Genomic DNA, 21,646 nt, shown 5'->3' with positions numbered 1-21,646 from the left:
CCAGGCAGGCTGGGGTCGGTCACCGCAGCTGCTCCCCGCCCTGGGCTGCAGGCGTGGCGTGGGGCAGCAGCCTGTGCCATCATGGTTGAATGTCCCCTGCCCCCTGCCTGGTGTTGTCTCTGCAGCCAGCAGGAGCTGGGCGTGGGGGCACCATGGGCTTGGCTCGTGTGCCTGGGGGTTGGAAACGGCATCAGTGGGTCTCCATGCATTTCTGTAGCCCCTCTTTCTCTGGGGACACTGGTGGAGCCCCCTGAGGTCTCATACCTGTACATTACAGGTCAAATACCCGTAATGCCCTGTCCTTGCCTGCAACCTGCTTCTGTCTCCACTGCATTTGACAGAAATTCCTTCCAGGAATTCTGGCCAGTGGATGGTGTCTTTCTGTGGTTTTTAGCACAGATAAGTCTTCTGCCCGTTGCTTTTGTGGGAAGTGGGGACAGGGGGCAGACTCTTGTGTTAATGGACTTCCTGCTCTGCCCTCAAGAGAGCTAGTGGTCCCTGGTGGAGCCTCCCCTCCAAAAAGGTTGGACTGCAGAGCAGCTGGTGGGATGCAGACGGCTGGGGTGTGTTGAAGTGTGTGGGTACCAGCGGTGGGGGTCTGGTGGGGGGTTGGGACTGCGACCCAGACTGGGTCGTGGCAGAGGAGGCTGGCAACGTGGCGGCTCTCCTGGGTGCTTTCTCCACGCAGCCCTGCTGATGTTCTGATAAGCTGATTGTAAAATATAGTAGATCATGTTTGGAAAATAAAACACAAGCAATTAAATTAAGGGTGAAAATCGCTTAGCTCCTCACTCACAATTCTTGCCGTTTTTACTTTCTGGAGGGAACCATTGTTAGTGATTGGACGTGTCGATGGATCCTGTTTATCTTCTTTTAGGAACAAAATGTAATGCATTTCCTCTTGTTCCTGGCTTCCACAGCCCTTGACCTACTTAACTGATTTGTCCATGCTCTATAGGGACTGCCCTCCCCCTTGCACGGTGCCCGCTCCCTCCACTGGGGCCCTGACCCCTGGGACACCCACCCAGGCCTGCAGGGAGCCTCCTGGCTCTGCCCACCAAGGTTTGGCACTGAATTATTTGGGAGCGGGGAAGGGTGGAGTGTGGTTTCTGTTCTATTCAGTTCAGTTCAATCGCTCAGTCGTATCCGACTGTTTGCGACCCTATGGACTGCAGCACGCCAGGCCTCCCTGTCCATCACCAACTCCTGGAGCTTGCTCAGTCTCACGTCCATCGAGTTAGTGATGCCACCCAACCGTCTCATCCTCTACCGTGCTATACTTTAAAGAAAACAGTGTTTCCTTCTTTATCTTAATTGCCTCCGTGGGAGGACGCGATTTTTCCCTAATATTTTGATACAACTGGGGATGATGACTTGCTGCTCTCCTCCCTGAGAATATCATGACCTCGGAGCACAGAGCTTGGTTGTCAGCCTTGAGCTTGTTACTGAACCAAACTTGGGTCCGCTTGCCAGCACACAGTAAAGCCAACCTGCGGACCCTGGGTTGTGGTGAAGGAAAGGGCAGCGTTTATTGCCGGTGCCAAGTAAGGAATCCAGGCAGCTAGTGCTCCACAGGCTGCAACTCCCCGAAGGCTTTCAGGGAGGGGTTTTTAAAGACAGGATGAGGAAGAGGGGTTTCGGGTGTCTGATCCGCTCGTGGACGTTCTCCTGACTGGCTGGTGGTGAGATAACTGGAAGTCACCCTCGTCAGCCTCTGGTTCCAAGCGGTCTGGGGTCTCGTGCTTATGGGCAGCATACAGTTAATTTCTTCCACCTGGCGGGGGTTTCAGTATCTGCAAAACAGCTCAGAGGACGTGGCTCAGATTATTAACTGTGGCCCTTGAGAAGGAACTGAAGGTCCTTGACTTTGTTTAATGGCTAAACTATTACTCATTTGTTTTGCTTGACTGTTCTCTTTTATTTCTGCATTTCTCACTACTCTGATTAAATTTATTCTTTGGAACTTGGGAAGGCCTAGGAGGCTAACGTTTTTTTTTTTTTTTTTGTACAAACAAGAGGCTGGCAGAGGATGTGGTGGAGGTGGGGGTGTCTGTCCTGGGAAGGCCCTGGAGGATCCTGCTCAGTTACAAGCTGAATCATTGTAACCCATGGGTAGATAATCTGTGTTTTAACCCAGATGGCTGGACCCAGTCCCCAGAGTTTTGGATTGTGTAGGTCTGGGACTTCCCAGGTGGCTCAATGGTAAAGAATCCACCTGCCAATGCAGGAGACTCGGGTTCAATCTCTGGGTTGGGAAATCCCCTGAAGCAGAAGCTGGCAACCCACTCCAGGATTCTTGCCTGGAAAATCCCATGGACAGAGGAGTCTGACGAGCTGTAGTCTGTGGGGTCAGAAAGAGTTGGAAATGACTTAGCAAATAGCAACAGCGAGGCCTGGGGGTGAGACGCGCACTGTGCGTTTCAGTGACTTCCCAGGCGAGGCTGGTGCTTCAGGTCTGGGGACCTCACTTTGAGAACTGGAGTGTTACAGGTTCCCATACAGAATGGTGGCCCAGGTGCCTGTCAGCGGGTCTCTGAGCTGGGGCTGGAGTGGTCCACGGAGCCGGGAGAGATGTTATCACAGGGACACAGCCATCACTAGATCACAGCGAGGATAAAGGCCAGCAGTTGAGCTTCTGTTCATGACTTTCACGTACTGATCTTTTAACCGAAGAGGCTGTTTGGGATTTTAGCGGATAGAATCAAATGATGCCCCCATTTAAATCCAATTCCATAACAGTTTTATTTATCTGATGGTTTCTTACTACCAAAAACATATAGTAATAAGTGCTTACAGTGAAAAATCACTACAGAAGTATTATTTTAAAAAATCATTAGAAATTTCCTGGACTTCCCTGGTGGTCCAGTGGCTAACACTCTGCACTCCCAGTACAAGGGGGTCTGGGTTCGATCCCCGCTCAGGGAACTGGATCCCACATGCTGCAACTAAGACCTGGTCCATCCAAATAAATAAAATAAATATTTTTAAAAACTGTTTTAAAAAATAAAATAAATGTCCCTTCTCTCCCCAGTTCTCTCATTGACTGGCCATGTTCCAGCTGGTTACTCTTCCAGAACTCAGTCTCTCCTTTTCAAACACACAGCGTGTGCAAGCACCTTCTATTTACTTGGATGGGGCAGTTCTGTAGAGACTTGACTTTAATTGTTTTCGCTCAGCAGATCTAGATCTTTCTGTGTGGACCAGAGCACACGAGATTTGTCTGGTTCCTACAGCGCACACCTGAGTGGTGGTGTGTTCACGGCCCTGTCCCTGGCGTGCAGTAGCTGAGAAAGTCAGTCAACTCTGGCTCACGTTTCCATACAAGATCTTCTTTCAAATCAAATATTTATCCGGCAGTCACTTCAAGTCCAACAACAGTGTTAAGTGCTGGGTCTACAAGGGGCGGGCAAGGGCCCACGTAAGCCTGTCTCCTGAATTTAAAGCCTCATGCTCGAGGGTTTCTGAATGAGCCAGTTACAGACAGCGCTGGAGTGCAGCCGTTCGTGTTGGGGTTGGGGCTGGTGGGATGCGAGGGGGACGGTTTGGAGGGGTGGGGCGCGTACCTGCCAACATCCTTTGTGGTACAGTAGAGTAGCTGGTGTGCTCAGAGGCTAAACCGAGGAATGGGTAAGGGGGCTGCGAGTGGAGATGGGGCCAGAGGTCAGGGAAGGGTCCCCAGGGCGGGGAGCGAGGGGGAGGGCTGCCCCCAGGAGCTGGAGCCTGGGTCGCCTTAGCCCCGCGAGCTGAAAGGCAGGCGGGGACCAGAGGCGCGTCCCCTCTTGCACCTTCCACAGGGCCCCTGCTAAGTCACACCTGAGACTTCAGGGCTAAGGGACCCAGTAGGTGTGGTTTGTGGAGGTCAGAGCAGGGCAGAGAAGGAAAGAGAAGAAATGTACACACAGATTCTCAGAACTCAATCGCTTCATCAAAGGACCGGCACATTTTCAACATGTCCATTTACGGAGCCCCTGCCAAGTGGCTTTCTGTTGTTGTTGGCTGTGCCACAGGGCCTGTGGGATCTTAGTTCCCCGACCAGGGACTGAACAGGCGCCCCCGACAGTGGAAGTGTGGAGTCTTAACCACTGGACCACCAGGGAAGGCCCTGCCAAGGGGCTTTTAGGAAAAGCTGTACCAGTTTCAGTTTCCCAGCGTGTCCCCAAGGGCTGAGAACGCGTCAGCTCAAATGGACTTCCCTTACTGTTTGCACCTGTGCATGTGTTAGCGCTTAGTCGTGCCCAACTCTTTGCAACCTAGTGAACTATAGCCTGTCAGGATCCTCTGTCCCTGGGATTCTCCAGGCAAGAATACTGGAGTGGGTTGCCGTTTCCTTCTCCAGGGGATCTTCCTATTCCAGGGATTGAACCCAGGTCTCCTGCATTGCAGGCAGAGTCTTTACCGTCTGAGGCACCAGGTGCAATTGCGTTTCTGTGATTTTACTCGCACCTAGGATCTGCTCTTGGAGAAGGCAGTGGCACCCCACTCCAGTACTCTTGCCTGGGAAATCCCATGGACAGAGGAGCCTGGTGGGCTGCAGTCCATGGGGTCACTAAGAGTCGGACACGACTGAGCAACTTCCCTTTCACTTTGCACTTTCATGCATTGGAGAAGGAAATGGCGACCCACTCCAGTGTTCTTGCCTGGAGAATCCCAGGGACGGCAGAGCCTGGTGGGCTGCCATAGAGTGGGATCGCACGGAGTCGGACACGACTGACGTGACTTAGCAGCAGCAGCAGCAGGATCTGCTTCGGCTTTTGGGTGCAGTCTCCTCAGTGTCCAATGAAACAAGCTTCCACGATGAGAAAACGGCCTTCTCTTGCAACATGACCTGTCTGAAGGCAACAGTTGGGGGTGAAGGGTGGTTGCTTCATTTTGTGGCATTGTGTTGTCAGGACCTGGGCCCGGCTTCCCAGAAATAATCTTGACCTTTTCCCTCTGGTCCCAAGGTGGCCTGGCAGCTCCAAGCAGTGTGGCTTCATGTTACAGCGTAGGAAGCTTCGGGAAGGAGCAAGTCCCGGTCCGTGTTCTGTTCCCTGAGACGGGAGAGCATTTCCAGAAGCCTCCAGCACAGCTTTAGTTACGGCTGTCAGGCTTGCCTCACACGCCCGGCCCTGCCCAAACAAGTCACTGGCCAGGGCGGTGCAGTGACCCCAGTTGACTTGGTCTGGTCAGCGTTGGTCCTCACTGAATCTGTGTGGTTAAGGAAGACTGGGAAGTGACCACACATTTGTATTATTTGGTATCACAGCTGTGTATCTCGGCTGAGAGTCAAGAGTCCTGCCTTGGAGTGTAAATTAGGATGCAAATGCCTGATCTGCCTGTCCGGTGTTCTCTTCAAAGCCTAACTTTCTCAGGTCCTCTGCAGAATCAGGATACAGCGGAGGGACTTCCCTGGTGGTCTAGTGGTTAAGATTTTGCCTTCCAATGCAGACGGTGGGGGTTCGATCCCTGGTCTGGAAGCTTAGATCCTATATGCGTTGTGGCCCTGGTCAAAAAAACCAAAAGAGAAGCAATATTATAACAAATTCAATAAAGGCTTTAAAAAAAAATGGTTCACATAAAAAATAAAATGTAAAAGAAAGATACAACTGAACCTGAATTAGGCTTTTCCTATGGCGAGAATGTATGAAAATAAAGCCTCCAAGAATCCCTAAATATCACTTAGCCAGTAATTTTAATCTCTACCAGACTTGCCCTAACAAAAGTATAAAGTGAGATAATGGAAGGAATGAACTACATCCCGGGGGTTGGCTTCGTTTATTGTTCAGTCACTCGATCTCGTCCAACTCTTTGCAACCCCATGGACTGCAGCATGCCAGGCTTCCCTGTTCTCCACTCTCTCTGGAAGTTTGCTCAAACTCATGTCCATTAAGTCGATAGTGTCATGCAGCCATCTCATCCTCTGTCATCCCCTTCTCCTCAGGCCTTCAATCTCTCTAAAGCATCAGGGTCTTTCCCACTGAGTCAGCTCTTTGCATCAGGTGGCCAAAATATTGGATGGCTTTAGGAGTTTCCTTTTCCTCTTTCTTGTTCCCCTTTAACAGAATGGCAGAAGTAAGATGAAATCAGAAAACCACAGGGGTCTTCTGAGCTGGTGATAATATCAAGTTGGTTCAGCACACATAGCCTCTGGTGCATCCTTGAAGCCTGTTATTGCTTGGACATATCTTTAAAGTTCTTCTGAAAATTCACTGAGAGCCAGTCTGGCATTATTTTTTCACTAATTTATTTGTTATTTGTGCCTGTGCTGGGTCTCCATTGCAACGCGCTGACTTTTCCCTAGTTGCAGAGAGTGGGGACTACTTTCTAGTTGTGGTAAGCAGGCTTCTCATTGCAGGCACGTCTCTTGTGGAGCACAGGCTCTAGGGCTCCTGGGCTTCAGTAGTTGTGATTCCCAGGCTTTAGAGTGTGATCTAAATAGTTGTGGTGCGTGGGCTCAGTTGCTCCACGGCATGTGGGATCTTCTTGGTCCAGGGATCAAGCCTATGTATCCTGCATTGACAGGTGGATTCTTTACCACTGAGTCAATGGCAACCCACTCCAGTATTCTTGCCTGGAAAATCCCATGGACAGAGGAGCCTGCAGGCTACCGTTCATGGCATTGCAAAGAGTCAGACACAACCGAGCAGCTAACCCCAAAGAAGCCCTTCATGACCTTCTTCGTGTCACTTGCCGCTAGAGACAGGAGGCTTCAGGCAGGGGCCGGGGGGCTCAGGCTGCCCGTGTGTGTTCTGACTTGTGAACTGGATTTGGGGAGGGTCCCACTTTCGAGGAGAATGTGTGACTTGGCCTAAGCCGGGGATAAATGCCTCTTCATGGTATTTATCTTATTTTATTATCACTACACCCGATCGTGATTTGAGTCTGACTTCATTGTGATTTTTATGGATTTTTGAAGTGTTTTGCTTTTACTCGGTTTCTGTTTAAAATAAATTAGGGCTTGGCACGTCTCTCAGGTTTCCTAGCACTGCCTTGCCTTTTCCCATAAATTCCAGTTTTCTGAGCCTTTCTGACTGAGCACAGCAATGCCACCTCCTTTGAAGCTTCTGGCCCTGCTCCCCAGCTAGAGAGGATGGCCTGTGTGTGCTCCCCAGCTAGAGAGAATGGCCTGTGTGTGCTCCCCAGCTAGAGAGGATGGTCCTGCTCCCCAGCTAGAGAGGATGGCCTGTGTGTGCTCTCCAGTTAGAGAGGATGGTCCTGCTCCCCAGCTAGAGAGGATGGCCTGTGTGTGCTCCCCAGCTAGAGAGGATGGTCCTGCTCCCCAGCTAGAGAGGATGGCCTGTGTGTGCTCCCCAGCTAGAGAGGATGGTCCTGCTCCCCAGCTAGAGAAGATGGTCTTTGTGTACTCCCACCTGCAGCCCCCCCGCCCCCTCTTCTGGATGGGAACAAAGAACCTGTCCTCTTTGTTGGTGCTGCTGGAACCTGATATTTCCAATCAAGAGTTCCCTCTACTGGCCTCATTTGGGAAATTCCATTCTGAGTACCTGCTGTCAGAGCAGTCAAGTCTTTGTGTGTGTGTGTGCTGGGTCATGTCCAACTCTTTGTGACATTTTGGACTGTAGCCCTCTAGGCTCCTCTGCCCGTGGGTATTTTCAGACAAGAATACTGAAGTGGATTGTCATTCAGTTCAGTCGCTCAGTCATGTCTGACTCTTTGCGACCCCATGAATTGCAGTACACCAGGCCTCCCTGTCCATCACCAACTCACAGAATTTACTCAAATTCACGTCCATCGAGTCAGTGATGCCATCTAGCCATCTCATCCTCTGTCGTCCCCTTCTCCTCCTGCCCCCAATCCCTCCCAGCGTCAGGGTCTTTTCCAATGAGTCAGCTCCTTGCATGAGGTGGCCAAAGTATTGGAGTTACAGCTTTTGCATCAGTCCTTCCAGTGAACACCCAGGACTGATCTCCTTTAGGATGGACTGGTTGGATCTCCTTGAAGTCCAAGGGATTGCCATTAGACAACCCTAATTCAGTAATGCTTTACCATTTTTAGAGCAGCATGGGTTTATTGTCTGTTTCCTTTCCTTGAATGAAAGCATAAACAAGACTTTTAGCTCGTAATTGGTACCAGTTACATGTTGAATGAATCAAAAACTATTAATTGGGAAGGCCATGTGATCTCGATGATGTGTTTTTATGACTTGTGCTTGGCTGCTCAGTCATGTCCGATTCTTTGAGACCCTGTGGACTGCAGCCTGCCAGGCTCCTCTGTTCATGGGGATTCTCCAGGCAAGAATACTAGAGTGGGTTGCCATGACCTCCTTCAGGGGATCTTCCCAGCCCAGGGATCGAACCCAGGTCTCCTACACTACAGGCAGATTCTTTACCAACATAGCCACCATGGACTTGAAAATTAGCAACTTTTTTGATACGTGACCATCTTTCAAGGGAGAAGTAGGAATCCTTCAGCTTTTTTACTTACTAAATACTTACCAAGCGTGCTGTCCGTTGGAAGTTTTGGACTTGCGATCAGGGTCATGAGGGTTATGGTGGCTGTGGGAATGCATGGCCACATGGAAATGTGAACTGTGAGGCGTCATGGTTTAGGTGCCTGATTCAATCTTGGGGGATGAGGGCAGAGCTTCCATTGGAAGGGGTGGCCCATCAGGTAGCTGGGTAAAAAGCAAAGGAAGAACATATCTGGCAGGGGGACTGCAAAGACCAGTGGATTAGAGAAAGCATGGCGCACGGGTGCATGAAAAGAGAGCTGTGGTCTTCCCTGACGGCTCAGTGGTAAAGAGTCTGCCTGCCAGTGCAGGGGACTCAGGTTAGATCCCAGGTCGGGGAAGATCCCACATGCTGCAGGGCGACTAAGTCCGAGCACCGCAGCTACTGAGGCTGTGCTCTAGAGCCCAGGAGCCGCAGCGAGAGGAGCCATCGGAATGAGAGGCTCGGGCACTGCGGCTAGAGGGCAGCTCCTGCCTGCTGCAACTGGAGAGGAGCCCGAGCAGCAGTGAAGACCCAGCAGAGCCAAATATATGAATCAGTTACCATTTAAAAAAGAGAGAGAGAGAGATGTGTGATTACAGAGTCCATGGGTGCAAGAGCTGAGGATGAAGAGGGGATATAGGGAAGGAAAAATAACCTTCTCTCTTCCCTACTGGATTCCCAAGTGAGACCCCTGTAATAAAAGACTAACAAGAGAGAACCAGACATCCATGAACACATGGACCTCATGCCTAAGTGGGGGACACCCAGGTAAAGATGAGTAACTCAAGCAGGTGGCTCAGAACTCTGGCTTATATGTCATCTTCCGTAAAGACAGAAGATAGAAATATATGCCATCTCCATATATTTATGGAGAAATGACAGGACCAAGGAAAGAAGTTTTTGAATGTCTGTTACAAAGAAGAAAAACCATACCCCTTTTTGGGTATGTGTATGACATGATGGATGTTAACTACACTTACTGTGGCAATGATGCTGAAGGTGAAACTCCAGTACTTTGGCCACCTCATGCGAAGAGTTGACTCATTGGAAAAGACTCTGATGCTGGGAGGGATTGGGGGCAGGAGGAGAAGGGGACTACCGAGGATGAGATGGCTGGATGGTATCACGGACTCGATGGACGTGAGTCTGAGTGAACTCTGGGAGATGGTGATGGACAGGGAGGCGTGCTCCGGTTCACGGGGTCGCAAAGAGTCGGACACGACTGAGCAACTGAACTGAACTGAACTGTGGTAATATTTCATAATATATGGAAGTCAAATCATTATGCTGTACTCCTTAATTCAACACAGTGCTAGATGTTAATTATATCTCAATAAAACCTGGGAAGATAAAAGAATAAAATAAGAAAATGTATATCCCACTTTTGGGCACATGGGGGAGGACAGGGAGCTTTTCCTGCATCTGCTTCTTCTCCGTTGTCTTTGGCTCAAAGTAATTCTTATGCCACAGCTGGGTGTTTCGGGTGGCATATTCTGCTACCCTCCAGAGAGCAGGGCTAGATAGAAAGACACTAGCTGGTTAAAGAGTCGAGAATTTATCTAAAGAGTAGAAAGCATGAGGGGGTTTAAGTAGTAGTTGTGTTGATCAGAAGAGTTTCTTGCTGATAGTGTAGAAAAAGAAGCATAAATGCAACAAGTTCGGTTAGGAGAGGAAGGGACCCCAGGAAGGATATGGTGGTGGCTCTCACCCAGGTTAGACGTGGGGATGGGGAAGCATGGAGAGGCTTGTAAGATGTTTAAGAGGTGGCTTTGGCAGAACCCCTCCATACTTGGATGTTGATGGGAGAGGGGAGGGCTGAAGAGAAAGCCCAGACTTCTGGCTTGGGCACTTTGGTGGGTGATTGGTGATTTCATTGACGAAGAATGTGGATGGGAGGAGCAGGTGTGGAAGAAACATGTTTTGAGTTTTATATGTTGAGTTTGATTTGTTGGTGGAATGCCCAAGATGAAATATCCAGTAGACAAATGCTTAGGTAAGAAACTCAGGAAAAGAGATTAGCTAGAGATACGTGATCTGGAAGTTTTAGGTTGGTGACTTGATCCGTGAGGATGGATAGGATCACCGAGAGAGGGTGTACGGGATGAGAAGAAGGCTTAGTCATGCATCTGAGGAACAGTGGCATTTCAGAAAGCAGAGAACAGAAGAATTCACAAAGAAAATTGAGGGGTGGCCAGAGAGCTAGGAAGAAAATCAGAAGGGTGAGCTATCAGGACATTTGCAGAAAGTGTTGGATGGAGCAGACAAGTGGTTAATGCTGCGGAAATGTCTAGTAAGGTGGGAACTGACTCATAACTGTCGGATTTTTGGTACAAGACAGTCATCGGGGAATGAGGGAAGATGGTTTCAGGAGAACTGGTGGGGCTGTAAGTAGCAATAGCGAGAGCAAGTGACTGGAATTCAGACTGAAAAGATGTCAGATGATTGGCAGGTGACTGGAATGCAAAGACAGGGCCACAGGGATTCTTGTTGATCATTGCAATGGACTGGATGTTTGTGTCCCCCCTCCAAATTCATATGTTGAATCCTAATCTCCAAGGGATGGTAATAGGAGATGGGGCTTTAGGGAGATAATTAGGTCATGAGGAGGGAATCCCTCATGAACAGAATTAGTGCTCCGTAAAAGAGACAGACGGCTTCCTGACCCCTTCTGCCATGTGAGAACACAACAAGACAACTATCTGTGAACCAGGAAGTGGGCTCTGAAGTGGGTTCTCACCAGAGAGAATCTGCTGGCACTTTGACCTTGAGCTTCCCAGCCTCCAGCACTGTGAAAAAATAACTATTTCTTGTTTAAGCCGCTCAGTCAATGGCAGTTTGTTACAGCAGCTCGAATGGATTAAGACGGCCATGTGTATTTTAAGGGGGGAGGCCCTTGAGCACGTGTACCAGCTTATTGCTGCATGACAATCTCCAGCCCTGGTTTAACGGATGTTTATAGTTGATGCATCTGTGGATGGGCTGGAAGCCGGCTGATCTAGATTGCCTTTGCTCACGTGTCTGTGAGTGAGCCACACCCGTCTGCCTGGGCCGCTCTGCTCCGTGCATCTCTCATCCTCTTCCTGGAACCATCACGTCATCTTGGGCATGTTCTCCTTAGGTAGACAGTCCCGCCAGCGTGTGTGTTTCGCGCTTCCACAGATGTCCAATGGGCCAGCACTGTTTTCTTTGACTGCAGTGGGTGTTAACTTCTACGCTCAGGCTTTGTCTACTGGTGGTGTGAGGGCTTCTCATTGTGGTGGCTTCTCTTGTTGTGAAGCGTGGGCTCTAGGGTGTGAGAGCCTCAGTAGTCGTAACGCACAGGCATAGTTGCCCCACGGCGTGTGGGATCTTCCCGGACCAAGGATGGAACCCGTGTCCTCTGCACTGGCAGGCGGATTCTTAACCAGTGGACCACCAGGGAAGTCCCAGTATTCTTAACTGAAGAATGTTGAAGCCACATGGCAAAAGGTGAAAAATTTAAGCCATGATACAGTCTGGTGGGAATGAAGTTGCAAGGTGGGAGAGGTTGAAGAGAAAGAGGAAGTCATTTATAGCATGAATATATTCTCCAGCAGTGGATGGGGAATGTCTTTAGAGCACTGGATGGGAAGGAGAGATTGGCATTTCAATAGGAGAAGAATCCTCCCCTCTTTTCTAGGAGGGATGTGGGGAAGTTTGGGGGGTGATGGGGGGAAAGTAGAGGGAGTTCCCTTTTGTGGTTTCAGTTTCCTCTGTGAAGTAGGAGGTGCAGAGGGGTTTCCTGTAAGGCAGGTGACTTAAGAGTGGCAAAGTTTAGGGCTTTCCTAATGGCTCGGGGTAAAGAAGCCACCTGCCAATTCAGGAGACATGGGTTTGATCCCTGGTCGGGGAAGATCCCGCATGCGGTGGAGCAACCAAACCTGTGCACCAGAAACTACTGAGCCTGTGCTCTGGAGCCAGGGAATCATAGCCCCTGCCACAACTCCTGAAGCCCTTGAGCCCAGAGCCTGCACTCCGCAACAGGAAAAGCCACCTCAAAGAGCAGCCACGCACTGCAACTAGTGAGCAGCCCCAGCTCACCGCAACTAGGGAAAAGCCCAGGTGGCAACAGGCCCAGCAAAGCCAAAAAATAAATAATTAAGAAAAAAATAAAAGAGACTGGGAAAGTTTAAAATTCCCCACTTGAGGCTCGGGGGTTCGTCACTCAATGGAAATCAAGGGTGGACACAATACTTCTAAGAATGTATAGATATTAACCTTTTCTCTTTAAAACCATGGCAATGATCCAAAGGGATCTTTGCTTTTCTTCTGCAACATAGATAGACGGATAGGAAGTCAGGCTTGGCCACCTGACTGGAAAAGTCTCCCATGTACTCTCAGAGAAAATGCCATTGGCCAACTAAACAACAACAGCAATATCCAAAGCAGAGTCAGAACCCCGGGGCTGGGGTGATCCCAGGAGTTACCTGTGGCTTTTCTGTTGTTGGGCTCAGCCCAACAATCACCAAGACGTGTCCATTCACTTCCTTCTGAGTCAACATCTCCTCTCCACCCTCCTGTACTGCTGGGGTCCAGTCACCATCTTCTCTGTCCATTGCACGCCCACCCATGAGCCGCCCCCCCACTTCACTGGTGAGGCTTGTGTATGGCGTGGATAGCACCTAGCAGCCAGATGAGAATCACTATCCCTACCTTACAGTCTATTGAGTGGCTCTTGCCTAGATTCCCCTTTCATAAGACAAACTTTTGATTTTAGAATAGTTCAGACTTATAGAAAAACTGCAAAGATTGTGCAGAGAATTCAGTACACCCCACACCTGGTTACCCCTGTGGTAGAATCTTACACTATTATGACACAAATTTTATTATTGAACAAAATAAACCCATATCGATGCATTTTTATTATTAACTCAGGTCCATCTGTTAAAATTCAGACTTCCTCGTTTTTCCGCCAGTGTCCTTTTTCTGTTCCAAGATCCCGGCTAGGATCCCACGTGACGTTTCATTGTCATCCCCTCAGGTTCCTCTTGGTTTCCACAGTTTCTCAGATTTCATGACCTTGACAGTCTGCGGAGTGCTTGTCTAGCAGTCCGCAGTGTGTGTGCTAAGTGACTTCAGTCATGCCTGACTCTTTGCGACCCTGCAGACTGTAGCCCGCCAGGCTCCTCTGTCCATGGGATTTCCGAGGCAAGGACACTGGGGTGGCAGTAGTCTATAGTGGGTCCCTCAATTTGTGTGTATGTATTGGTTTTTCATGATGAGAGTGGAGCTGTGGGTTTTTCAAAGGAGCACCACAAAGGACAGTACTATTCTCATGATGTCCCACAAAGGGTTTTGTTTTTTTTTTTTTAAGTGTTCAGTGACACCAGTTATAGATGGTCAGGCTGACTTTGTTCAGAATAATCAGACAGGTGTGAGGACCATTGCAATGGGCAAGTGGGAATTGATAGCCACAGAGCAGAATGGCAGGGGAGGGGTCTGTGGATACAAAATTACCAAGATGGAATATCAGAGGGATTCTGGCCAAACCAACCTAGCAAGATTCTTGATGAAGACGGGCCGGGGTGATTGGATAGCCCCTGAGGGGTGGTGGACGATGAAGAACAGATCAGATACTAGAGTGGGGCAGAGGTGAGTCAACCCAGAGTTCAGTTGACTGACTAGCTGGGTTCTTGCTAAAGTGAGATTTTGCAAGGAAGGGCACAGATGCACCTGGGAGAGGGTTCAGGAGCCCGACTGAAGTTTGATCAGCAGAGAATCTTTGTCCACGCACACTCTGGACATGACTGTTGACCCCGATGACCAGGCTGAGGCCGTGCTGGCCAGACCTCTCTCGTGGAAGATTACCGCCCCCGCCGCCGTCTTCATAGTCTACTCTTGGGACTGCAGTCTGCACTCTGGACTCTGACTGGACCTACAGCCCACGAGTGAAGGAGTGGGCTCTACTGTGTCACCTCCTTGGGACTCGAGCACGTGCATAAGTTATTTGGAGTTTTTCTGCCCAGAGATTTGTCTATTAGGCACTTTTTATACATACCTTGTCTCCTGTCTTTTTCACCATTGTGAGGTTGATATTATCTCTGTTTTTCCTGTTGTAGAAACAGATTCAGTGACGTTTGCTGACCTCCCCAAGGTCACCCGGCTTGTAAGCGGCAGGCTCAGAGCCTGGACTTGGGTGTTCCCAGAGCCGGCTCTCTTCAGTGCTCAGCTCTCCGTCCGCATAGCCACTCAGTCACCCCACTGAAGCTGTGTCAGTGAGAATTAGCTTATTCCCTGGGCCACTTATGCCCTGCTTTTAGGCAGGGTAAGGCTCATGGGCTCCATGGGAGGGGGTGTTCTTGAGCTGCATGTGGTCAAAGTGCACTCTGACGACTTCAGGGACCAAATCCTATTCCATATGGTCCATGGTGACTAGGCTCAAACTAGATTTTAATGAGAGACACATTCTGTTTTTTAAGGAAGTTCAGTTCAGTCGCTCAGTTGTGTCTGACTCTTTGTGACCCCATGAACTGCAGCACACCAGGCCTCCTTGTCCATCGCCAACTCCCAGAGCTTGCTCAAACTCATGTCCATCGAGTTGGTGATGGCATCCAACCATCTCATCCTCTGTCGTCCCCTTCACCTCCTGCCTTCAATCTTTTCCCAGCATCAGAGTCTTTCCCAAGGAGTCGGTTCTTCACTTTAGGTGGCCAAAGTATTGGAGCTTCAGCTTCAGCATAAGTCCTTCCGATGAATATTCAGGACTGATTTCTTTTAGGATAGTCCATGGGGTCGCTGAGGGTCGGGCACGACTAAGCGACTTCCCTTTCACTTTTCACTTTCCTGCATTGGAGAAGGAAATGGCAACCCACTCCAGTGTTCTTGCCTGGAGAATCCCAGGGATGGGGGAGCCTGGTAGGCTGCCCTCGGAGGTCACACAGAGTTGGACATGACTGAAGTGACTTAGCAGAGAGAGACTGGTTGGATCTCCTTGCCGGGTTCTATTTAGTTATCTGCCATCTGTCCATCTGCCTAGCTACCTATCATCTGCCTGCATGTCTATTCACTATCTATCTGTCATCTATCCATCTACCTGCCTGCCTATGACCTTTTCATCAATCTATGTACCTACCTATCAGTCTGTCTGTCTTCCCTGTCTGTCCATCTACCATCTATCTATTGCTTACCTATGTATCATCTGTCCCTCTACCTACTTACCTATCATCTATCTACCTACCTTTCATTTGTCTATCTCTTACTCAAGGAGAAAGCTCCTTTCAGTTAATTATCAGCTTAAAGCAAGAGAGTTCCAGAAAAACATCTATTTCTGCTTTATTGACTATGCCAAAGCCTTTGACTGTGTGGATCACAATCAACTGTGGAAAATTCTGAAAGAGATGGGAATACCAGACCACCTGACCTGCCTCTTGAGAAACCTGTATGCAGGTCAGGAAGCAACAGTTAGAACTGGACATGGAACAACAGACTGGTTCCAAATAGGAAAAGGAGTACGTCAAGGCTGTATATTGTCACCCTGCTTATTTAACTTCTATGCAGAGTACATCATGAGAAACGCTGGACTGGAAGAAGCACAAGCTGGAATCAAGATTGCCGGGAGAAATATCAATAACCTCAGATATGCAGATGACACCACCCTTATGGCAGAAAGTGAAGAGGAACTAAAAAGCCTCTTGATGAAAGTGAAAGAGGAGAGTGAAAATGTTGGCTTAAAGCTCAACATTCAGAAAATGAAGATCATGGCATCTGGCCCCATCATTTCATGGGAAATAGATGGGGAAAGAGTGGAAACAGTGTCAGACTTTATTTTGGGGGGCTCCAAAATCACTGCAGATGGTGACTGCAGCCATGAAATTAAAAGACTTTTACTCCTTGGAAGAAAAGTTGTGACCAACTTAGATAGCATATTGAAAAGCAGAGACATTACTTTGCCAACAAAGGTCCGTCTAGTCAAGGCTATGATTTTTCCAGTGGTCACATATGGATGTGAGAGTTGGACTGTGAAGAAAGCTGAGTGCCAAAGAATTGACGCTTTTGAACTGTGGTGTTGGAGAAGACTCCTGAGAGTCCCTTGGACTGCAAGGAGATCCAAGCAGTCCATACTAAAGGAGATCAGTCCTGGGTGTTCTTTGGAAGGAATGATGCTAAAGCTGAAACTCCAGTAATCTGGCCACCTCATGCGAAGAGTTGACTCATTGGAAAAGACTCTGGGGGCAGGAGGAGAAGGGGACGACCGAGGATGAGATGGCTGGATGGCATCACAGACTCGATGGATGTGAATCTGAGTGAACTCTGGGAGTTGGTGATGGACAGGGAGGCCTGGCGTGCTGCGATTCATGGGGTGGCAAAGAGTCGGACACGACTGAGTGACTGAACTGACTGAGTAAAGAAGGTTAACATCTATTCATTCTTAGCAGCATTGGGTCCATCCTCTGTTTCGACTGAGTGAGGTTGTCTGTGCGATAAGAGGTATTGTTCTGTCATCCTGGGGACGCCAGCAGGACCTGGGGGTGATTTCATGGGTCGTGACAGCTTGAGTCCGAGTTGTCAGAACGCATGGGCTGCGTGCTGGTTTTTCCGATCTCTACGTAGCGCACAGGACAGATCTGTGTAATGGACCGTTTCCTTTGTGGATCCTAGATGTTCCGTCTCCCTGCCTGTTCAGAGCGTTTCGCATATGTCAGTGCAAAGGACATCCTGCTGAAAATGCGTCCGACACACTCCTTCACGTTTTTTAGAAAAAATGGCTCTAAACAAATTGCAATTTGTTTCACTATGACCCTGGCTAAATCTAACTGACAGGTGCTGCAAAGCGCTGAGCTGGACGACAAATGCAACTGAGATCAAAAGCCACCCCTCCCTCTGCCCCCGCCCTGACAGTTTCCCCCAGTTAAGCTGCTTTGGGGATCTGACAGCATCCTTCCTGGGTTGGTGGGGCAGGGGGTGGGGCGGCATGGGTTCTGTAAACAGGAGAGAGTCAAAAAGTGTCAGCCTCTGGTTGGAACCTGTTGAGTCACAGAGCGGAAAGGTCCCACCCATTTGTTTCTGGCTTGTTAACCCCGTGACAGGACCGTGTTAGTCAGCGCTCATCCCAGAAAGTCAGCGATGTTTCTTCACCTTTTCGTGTTGGCGAGGAGGTCAGGAGGTGGGCTGAGGTCTGCCCCAGGGCAGACCACACTGCTTCTGTTAGAGTTATACCCTGGTTTTTGCTGCTTGTTTGTTTTTAACCCGGAGGCTGATGAGAAGAAGCTACTGTCGCTCGGCCAGCAGCCTGCAGCGTCTGGTGCTGTTCGAGGAAGGAAACCCAGTCCCGCCTGTACATCTGTCTCGATCGGGGTGCGACGACAGGGAGGACAGGGCTCCCACATGGGAGGAGTTAGTTACTGAGGGGCCTGCATGTATTGGCAGGGCCGGGATGGAGCCCAGGCAATGCCACTGCGGCAGGAGAGGGGACTTCTGCCTGCCGCTGTGCTGGGGGCCTCTGTTTGCTCAGCCTCCCGGCCTGCAGGGTGTGTGTGTGTGTGTGTGCGCGCGTGCAGGGCGTGTGTGTGTGTATGTGTGTGTGTGCAGGGTGTGTGTGTGCCTGTGTGTGTGAGTCTCAGGAAGCACCTCTTGGCTCGTGCCTGTGTGTGTGTATGTGTGTGTGTGCAGGGCATGTGTGTGTGTGTGTGCAGGGCGTGTGTGTGCCTGTGTGTGTGAGTCTCAGGAAGCACCTTTTGGCTCGTGCCTGCAGTCTACCAGGGAGGTCTTACCTCCTCTGCCATATCCCCAGTCTCACGCGGTGCCCTTCCTGGTACCAGTCAGGGAAGGAGCCTCAGGTTTCCTGGCCTCTTCGAGGTGCAGAAGCCTCCCTGAGGGGAGCCAGCGGTGCCCAGTTAACAGCAGAAAGTGCAGCTCAGTGTCCACCTGGCTCTGCACCTGCGGCCCTGACAGTGAGGTGTTTCGAGGGGCCTGCACTGGGTGGGGTGAGGGGGATTTCAGAGCCGAACCCTCAGGGTAGAGGGATGGAGACTCGGGACTCCCCGGTGGTCCGGTGGGGAGGAATCTGCCTGCCAGTGCAGGGGCCGTGGGTTCCATCTCTGCTCCGGGAAGATCCCACATGCCGAGGGGCAACTCAGCCCATGCCCTGCAACCTCTGAGCCCTGGAGCCTGGAAGCCACTGAAGTGAGAAGCCCAACACTGCAGCTAGAGAGTAGTCCCCGCTCACGGCAACTAGATAAAGCCCTCACGCAGGAACGAAGACCCAGAGCAGCTCCCCCTCAAAAGGATGGAGACTGGCACCCAGGCCCTTGTGCAGACTGCCCGCACTCCCGAGGTGTGTTAGCCATCATTAGGGCCAGGATGCAGATGGCAAGCAAGAGGGGCTGGGGGTGCCGGGGTCAGGGCTAAGGGGAGCAGGAGGGGAGGCCGTCGTCCACCTTGGTCCTGAAAAGGTGACATCTGAGCCTCTGGGACAGTGGTTCTCAACAGGGCTGATTTCACTCCCCGGCGATACTTGGTGAGGTCCAGAGACACTTGCGGTTGTCATGCCTGGGAGGGACGAAGGTGTGGTAGCTACGATGTCTAGTGGGCAGAGTTCAGGGAGGTTGCTGACCATCCCACAGTGTGCAGGACAGCCTCACAGCAGAGTTACCCAGCCCAGTGTCACATAGCAGGCTTCGGATCGCACGGGAATTTGACCCCAGAGGCTGTTTGTGTGTTGACTGAGGATCTTTCTCCGGGTGAACCAGGAGGATCCTGGGAACACAGCTTCTCACATGATGTTCTCCTTATTCACTGCTACCTAAGAGTGTGCAGGCTTTTTGAGAATCCTCTGAGAATGAGCAGAAAATCCAGCCCTTTTTTTTGGAAGAGCGATGAAGGGGAGAAATTTATATTCTGATATGAATATTCTTACCTGCTTGGGTTAATGGATGAGGGTCTGGGTAGCAGTACTCCCTGTGTTCTCTGTGTGTGTGTGTGTGTGTGTGTGTGTGTGTGTGTGTGAGAGAGAGAGAGAGAGAGAGAGAGAGAGAGAGAGAGGACCTTCTGAGCCATGCCAGGGTGGCAGTGTGCACTAACACATCCTGTTGCTACGGTGATGAGATGCAGACTCTCTCCCTCCCTGAGGCTCTGGAATTCTGGGAAATGGCTCCGAGCTTCCTTTTCTGTTTTGCGTTGCCCTCTCCTGCTGGGAGCTGACAGCATCCGCGTGCGACCAGCTCAGGTGTGCCCTTGCCACCCCCGCAGCCTCCCTGCTCCCCACGTCCCTTCCTTAACGAGTTGCCTGGACAGCTGGCCTTCAAGCAGGTCGGCAGAAGGGAACTCAAGTGAACCAGGGGCAGCAGCGCTGTGGCCCAGGGAGGGTCCTCTGTCGCCTCGTATCCTGGACTCCTGAGAATTTTTTCCTGTGGCTTGGGAGGCAAACACACACACTGCCCACCCTCCCAAAGATGGTCCAGCCCTGCAGGCGGACGCTGCGCTGTTTCGCTCTGTGTGTAGGAAGCCCCTCTGGGATGCCCGCTCTTTGTGGAGGGTGGTCCATCCATGTGTGCGTTTCTCTTTGCAGGGCACGTCACCATCACCAACTACTTGTTGAACTATTTCCCTGGTCTTGACCTTGAAAGGAGGAACGCGTTCGGATTCACGGCCCTGATGAAAGCCGCCATGCAGGGCCGGACAGAGTGCATCCGAGCCCTGATGCTAGCAGGTACGTCCCCACCTGTCTCCTGTGGTCTCGGCCCCAGGCAGTGCTGAGTGTGTGCCTTAAAAAATACATGTTGGGACTTCCTTGCTGGTCCACTGGCTAAGACTCCACACTCCCAAGGCAGGGGGCCAGGGTTCGATCCCGGGTCAGGGAGCTTGATCCCGCAGGCCACATCTAAGAGTTCACATACCACAACTAGAAAGTTCCCGTCGGTTGCAGTGAAGATCGAAGATCTTTTCCTCCTCATTCTAAAAGAGAGTCAGGGCCTAGAGCACAGCTTCCTTGAGTTATTCTGACAATTAAGTGAGAAATGTTCATGAAGCCCGCACCCAGGGTCAGGCACAGAGAGAGTGTCGTAACATCTCACTCAGTGGGAGACGCTGTGGTCGCTGTTACTTGATTTCATCATCTTCATTTATTTTGGTTTTGTTCCTGGCACTGGCTTCAGCTGATCTCGCTGGACCCTACGAGCTCCCGGGGAGATGGCATGCCCTCCCATCTCGGTACCTTGTGTGTGCATGTGTGAAGTTGCTCAGTTGTGTCCAACTCTTCGCGACTCCATGGACTGTAGCCCTCCAGGCTCCTGTGTCCATGGGATTCTCCAGGCAAGAATACTGGAGTGGGTTGCCATTTCCTCCTCCAGGGGATCTTCCCAACCCAGGGAGCGAACCCACATCTCTTACGTCTCCTGCGCTGGCAAGCAGATTCTTTACCACTAGCAACACCGGGAAGACCCCTGCCTTGTGATTAGATTGGACTTAGAAGATTCCCAACCTACTTTGGATTGTTTTTTAGTTTTTCTCCTGCTTTACTTAACTGGAATATTTTAGGAAATGCTGTAAGAAAAATAAATTCTGTAAGCAAAGACAGGCTTCAAAGATGAAAAACTTTTTTGTAACCAAAAAAGATCTTAATTGAAATTAATTTCATTGATTGTGCTTTTGACTCAATAACAGTTTCATTTTTTTTAAAAGAGCTGTGGGCTTCCCTAGTGATTCAGCAGGAAAGAATCTGCCTGCCAATGCAGGAGACTTGAATTTAATCGTTGGGTCAGGAAGATGCCCTGGAGGAGGAAGTGGCAACCCACTCTAGTATTCTTGCCTAGAAAATCCCAGGGACAGAGGGGCCTGACGGGCTACTCTGTCCATGGGGTTGCAAAGAGTCAGACACGACTTAGCAATGAAACGACAGCAATCAGTTTCCACGAAGTTTATCAGGAACACTGGGGAGGGATGGTTCCTCCTAGTTAAATGGTGATTATGATGCTTTTGTGTTTGAGGGGTCCTTCATCTGCTTTTACTATTTCTGGATCTTATAATTGAGTGTAGCCATTTACTTTCACCACCAAATCTTACCATGTCGATCCAGAAATTTCCCCCAGTGAATTCATTTGAATTACAAGCCCTCTTGCTTTTAGATGAGTTGCCTCCTAATCACTCTAGACCTTGCATGGGCTTTCCTGTCTTTCTCTTTTCCTGGGTCTGGTGCAGGTTTCAGGCAGTTATAGGATCTCAGAACCATTTTTCAGATCTCAGGAGAGATGGGCCTGCTTAAG

The 21,646-nt window shown here is 50.2% G+C and overlaps 1 protein-coding gene across 1 annotated transcript in view; it reads left to right on the top strand.

Moving 5' to 3' along the window:
* The window catches only part of ANKRD33B (ankyrin repeat domain 33B), a 94,743-nt gene that overhangs the window by 63,637 nt on the left and 9,460 nt on the right, over window positions 1–21,646 (top strand). The window contains exon 3 of the mRNA XM_068990778.1: window positions 19,954–20,094. Within this exon, the coding sequence (XP_068846879.1) occupies window positions 19,954–20,094 (141 nt within the window). The remainder of the gene's footprint in view (window positions 1–19,953; window positions 20,095–21,646) is intronic.

The sequence above is a fragment of the Capricornis sumatraensis genome, chromosome 18 (genome assembly GCF_032405125.1).
Source record: "Capricornis sumatraensis isolate serow.1 chromosome 18, serow.2, whole genome shotgun sequence".
NCBI classification, from domain to species: Eukaryota; Metazoa; Chordata; class Mammalia; order Artiodactyla; family Bovidae; genus Capricornis; species Capricornis sumatraensis.
This window is presented reverse-complemented; position numbering and strand designations above follow the sequence as displayed.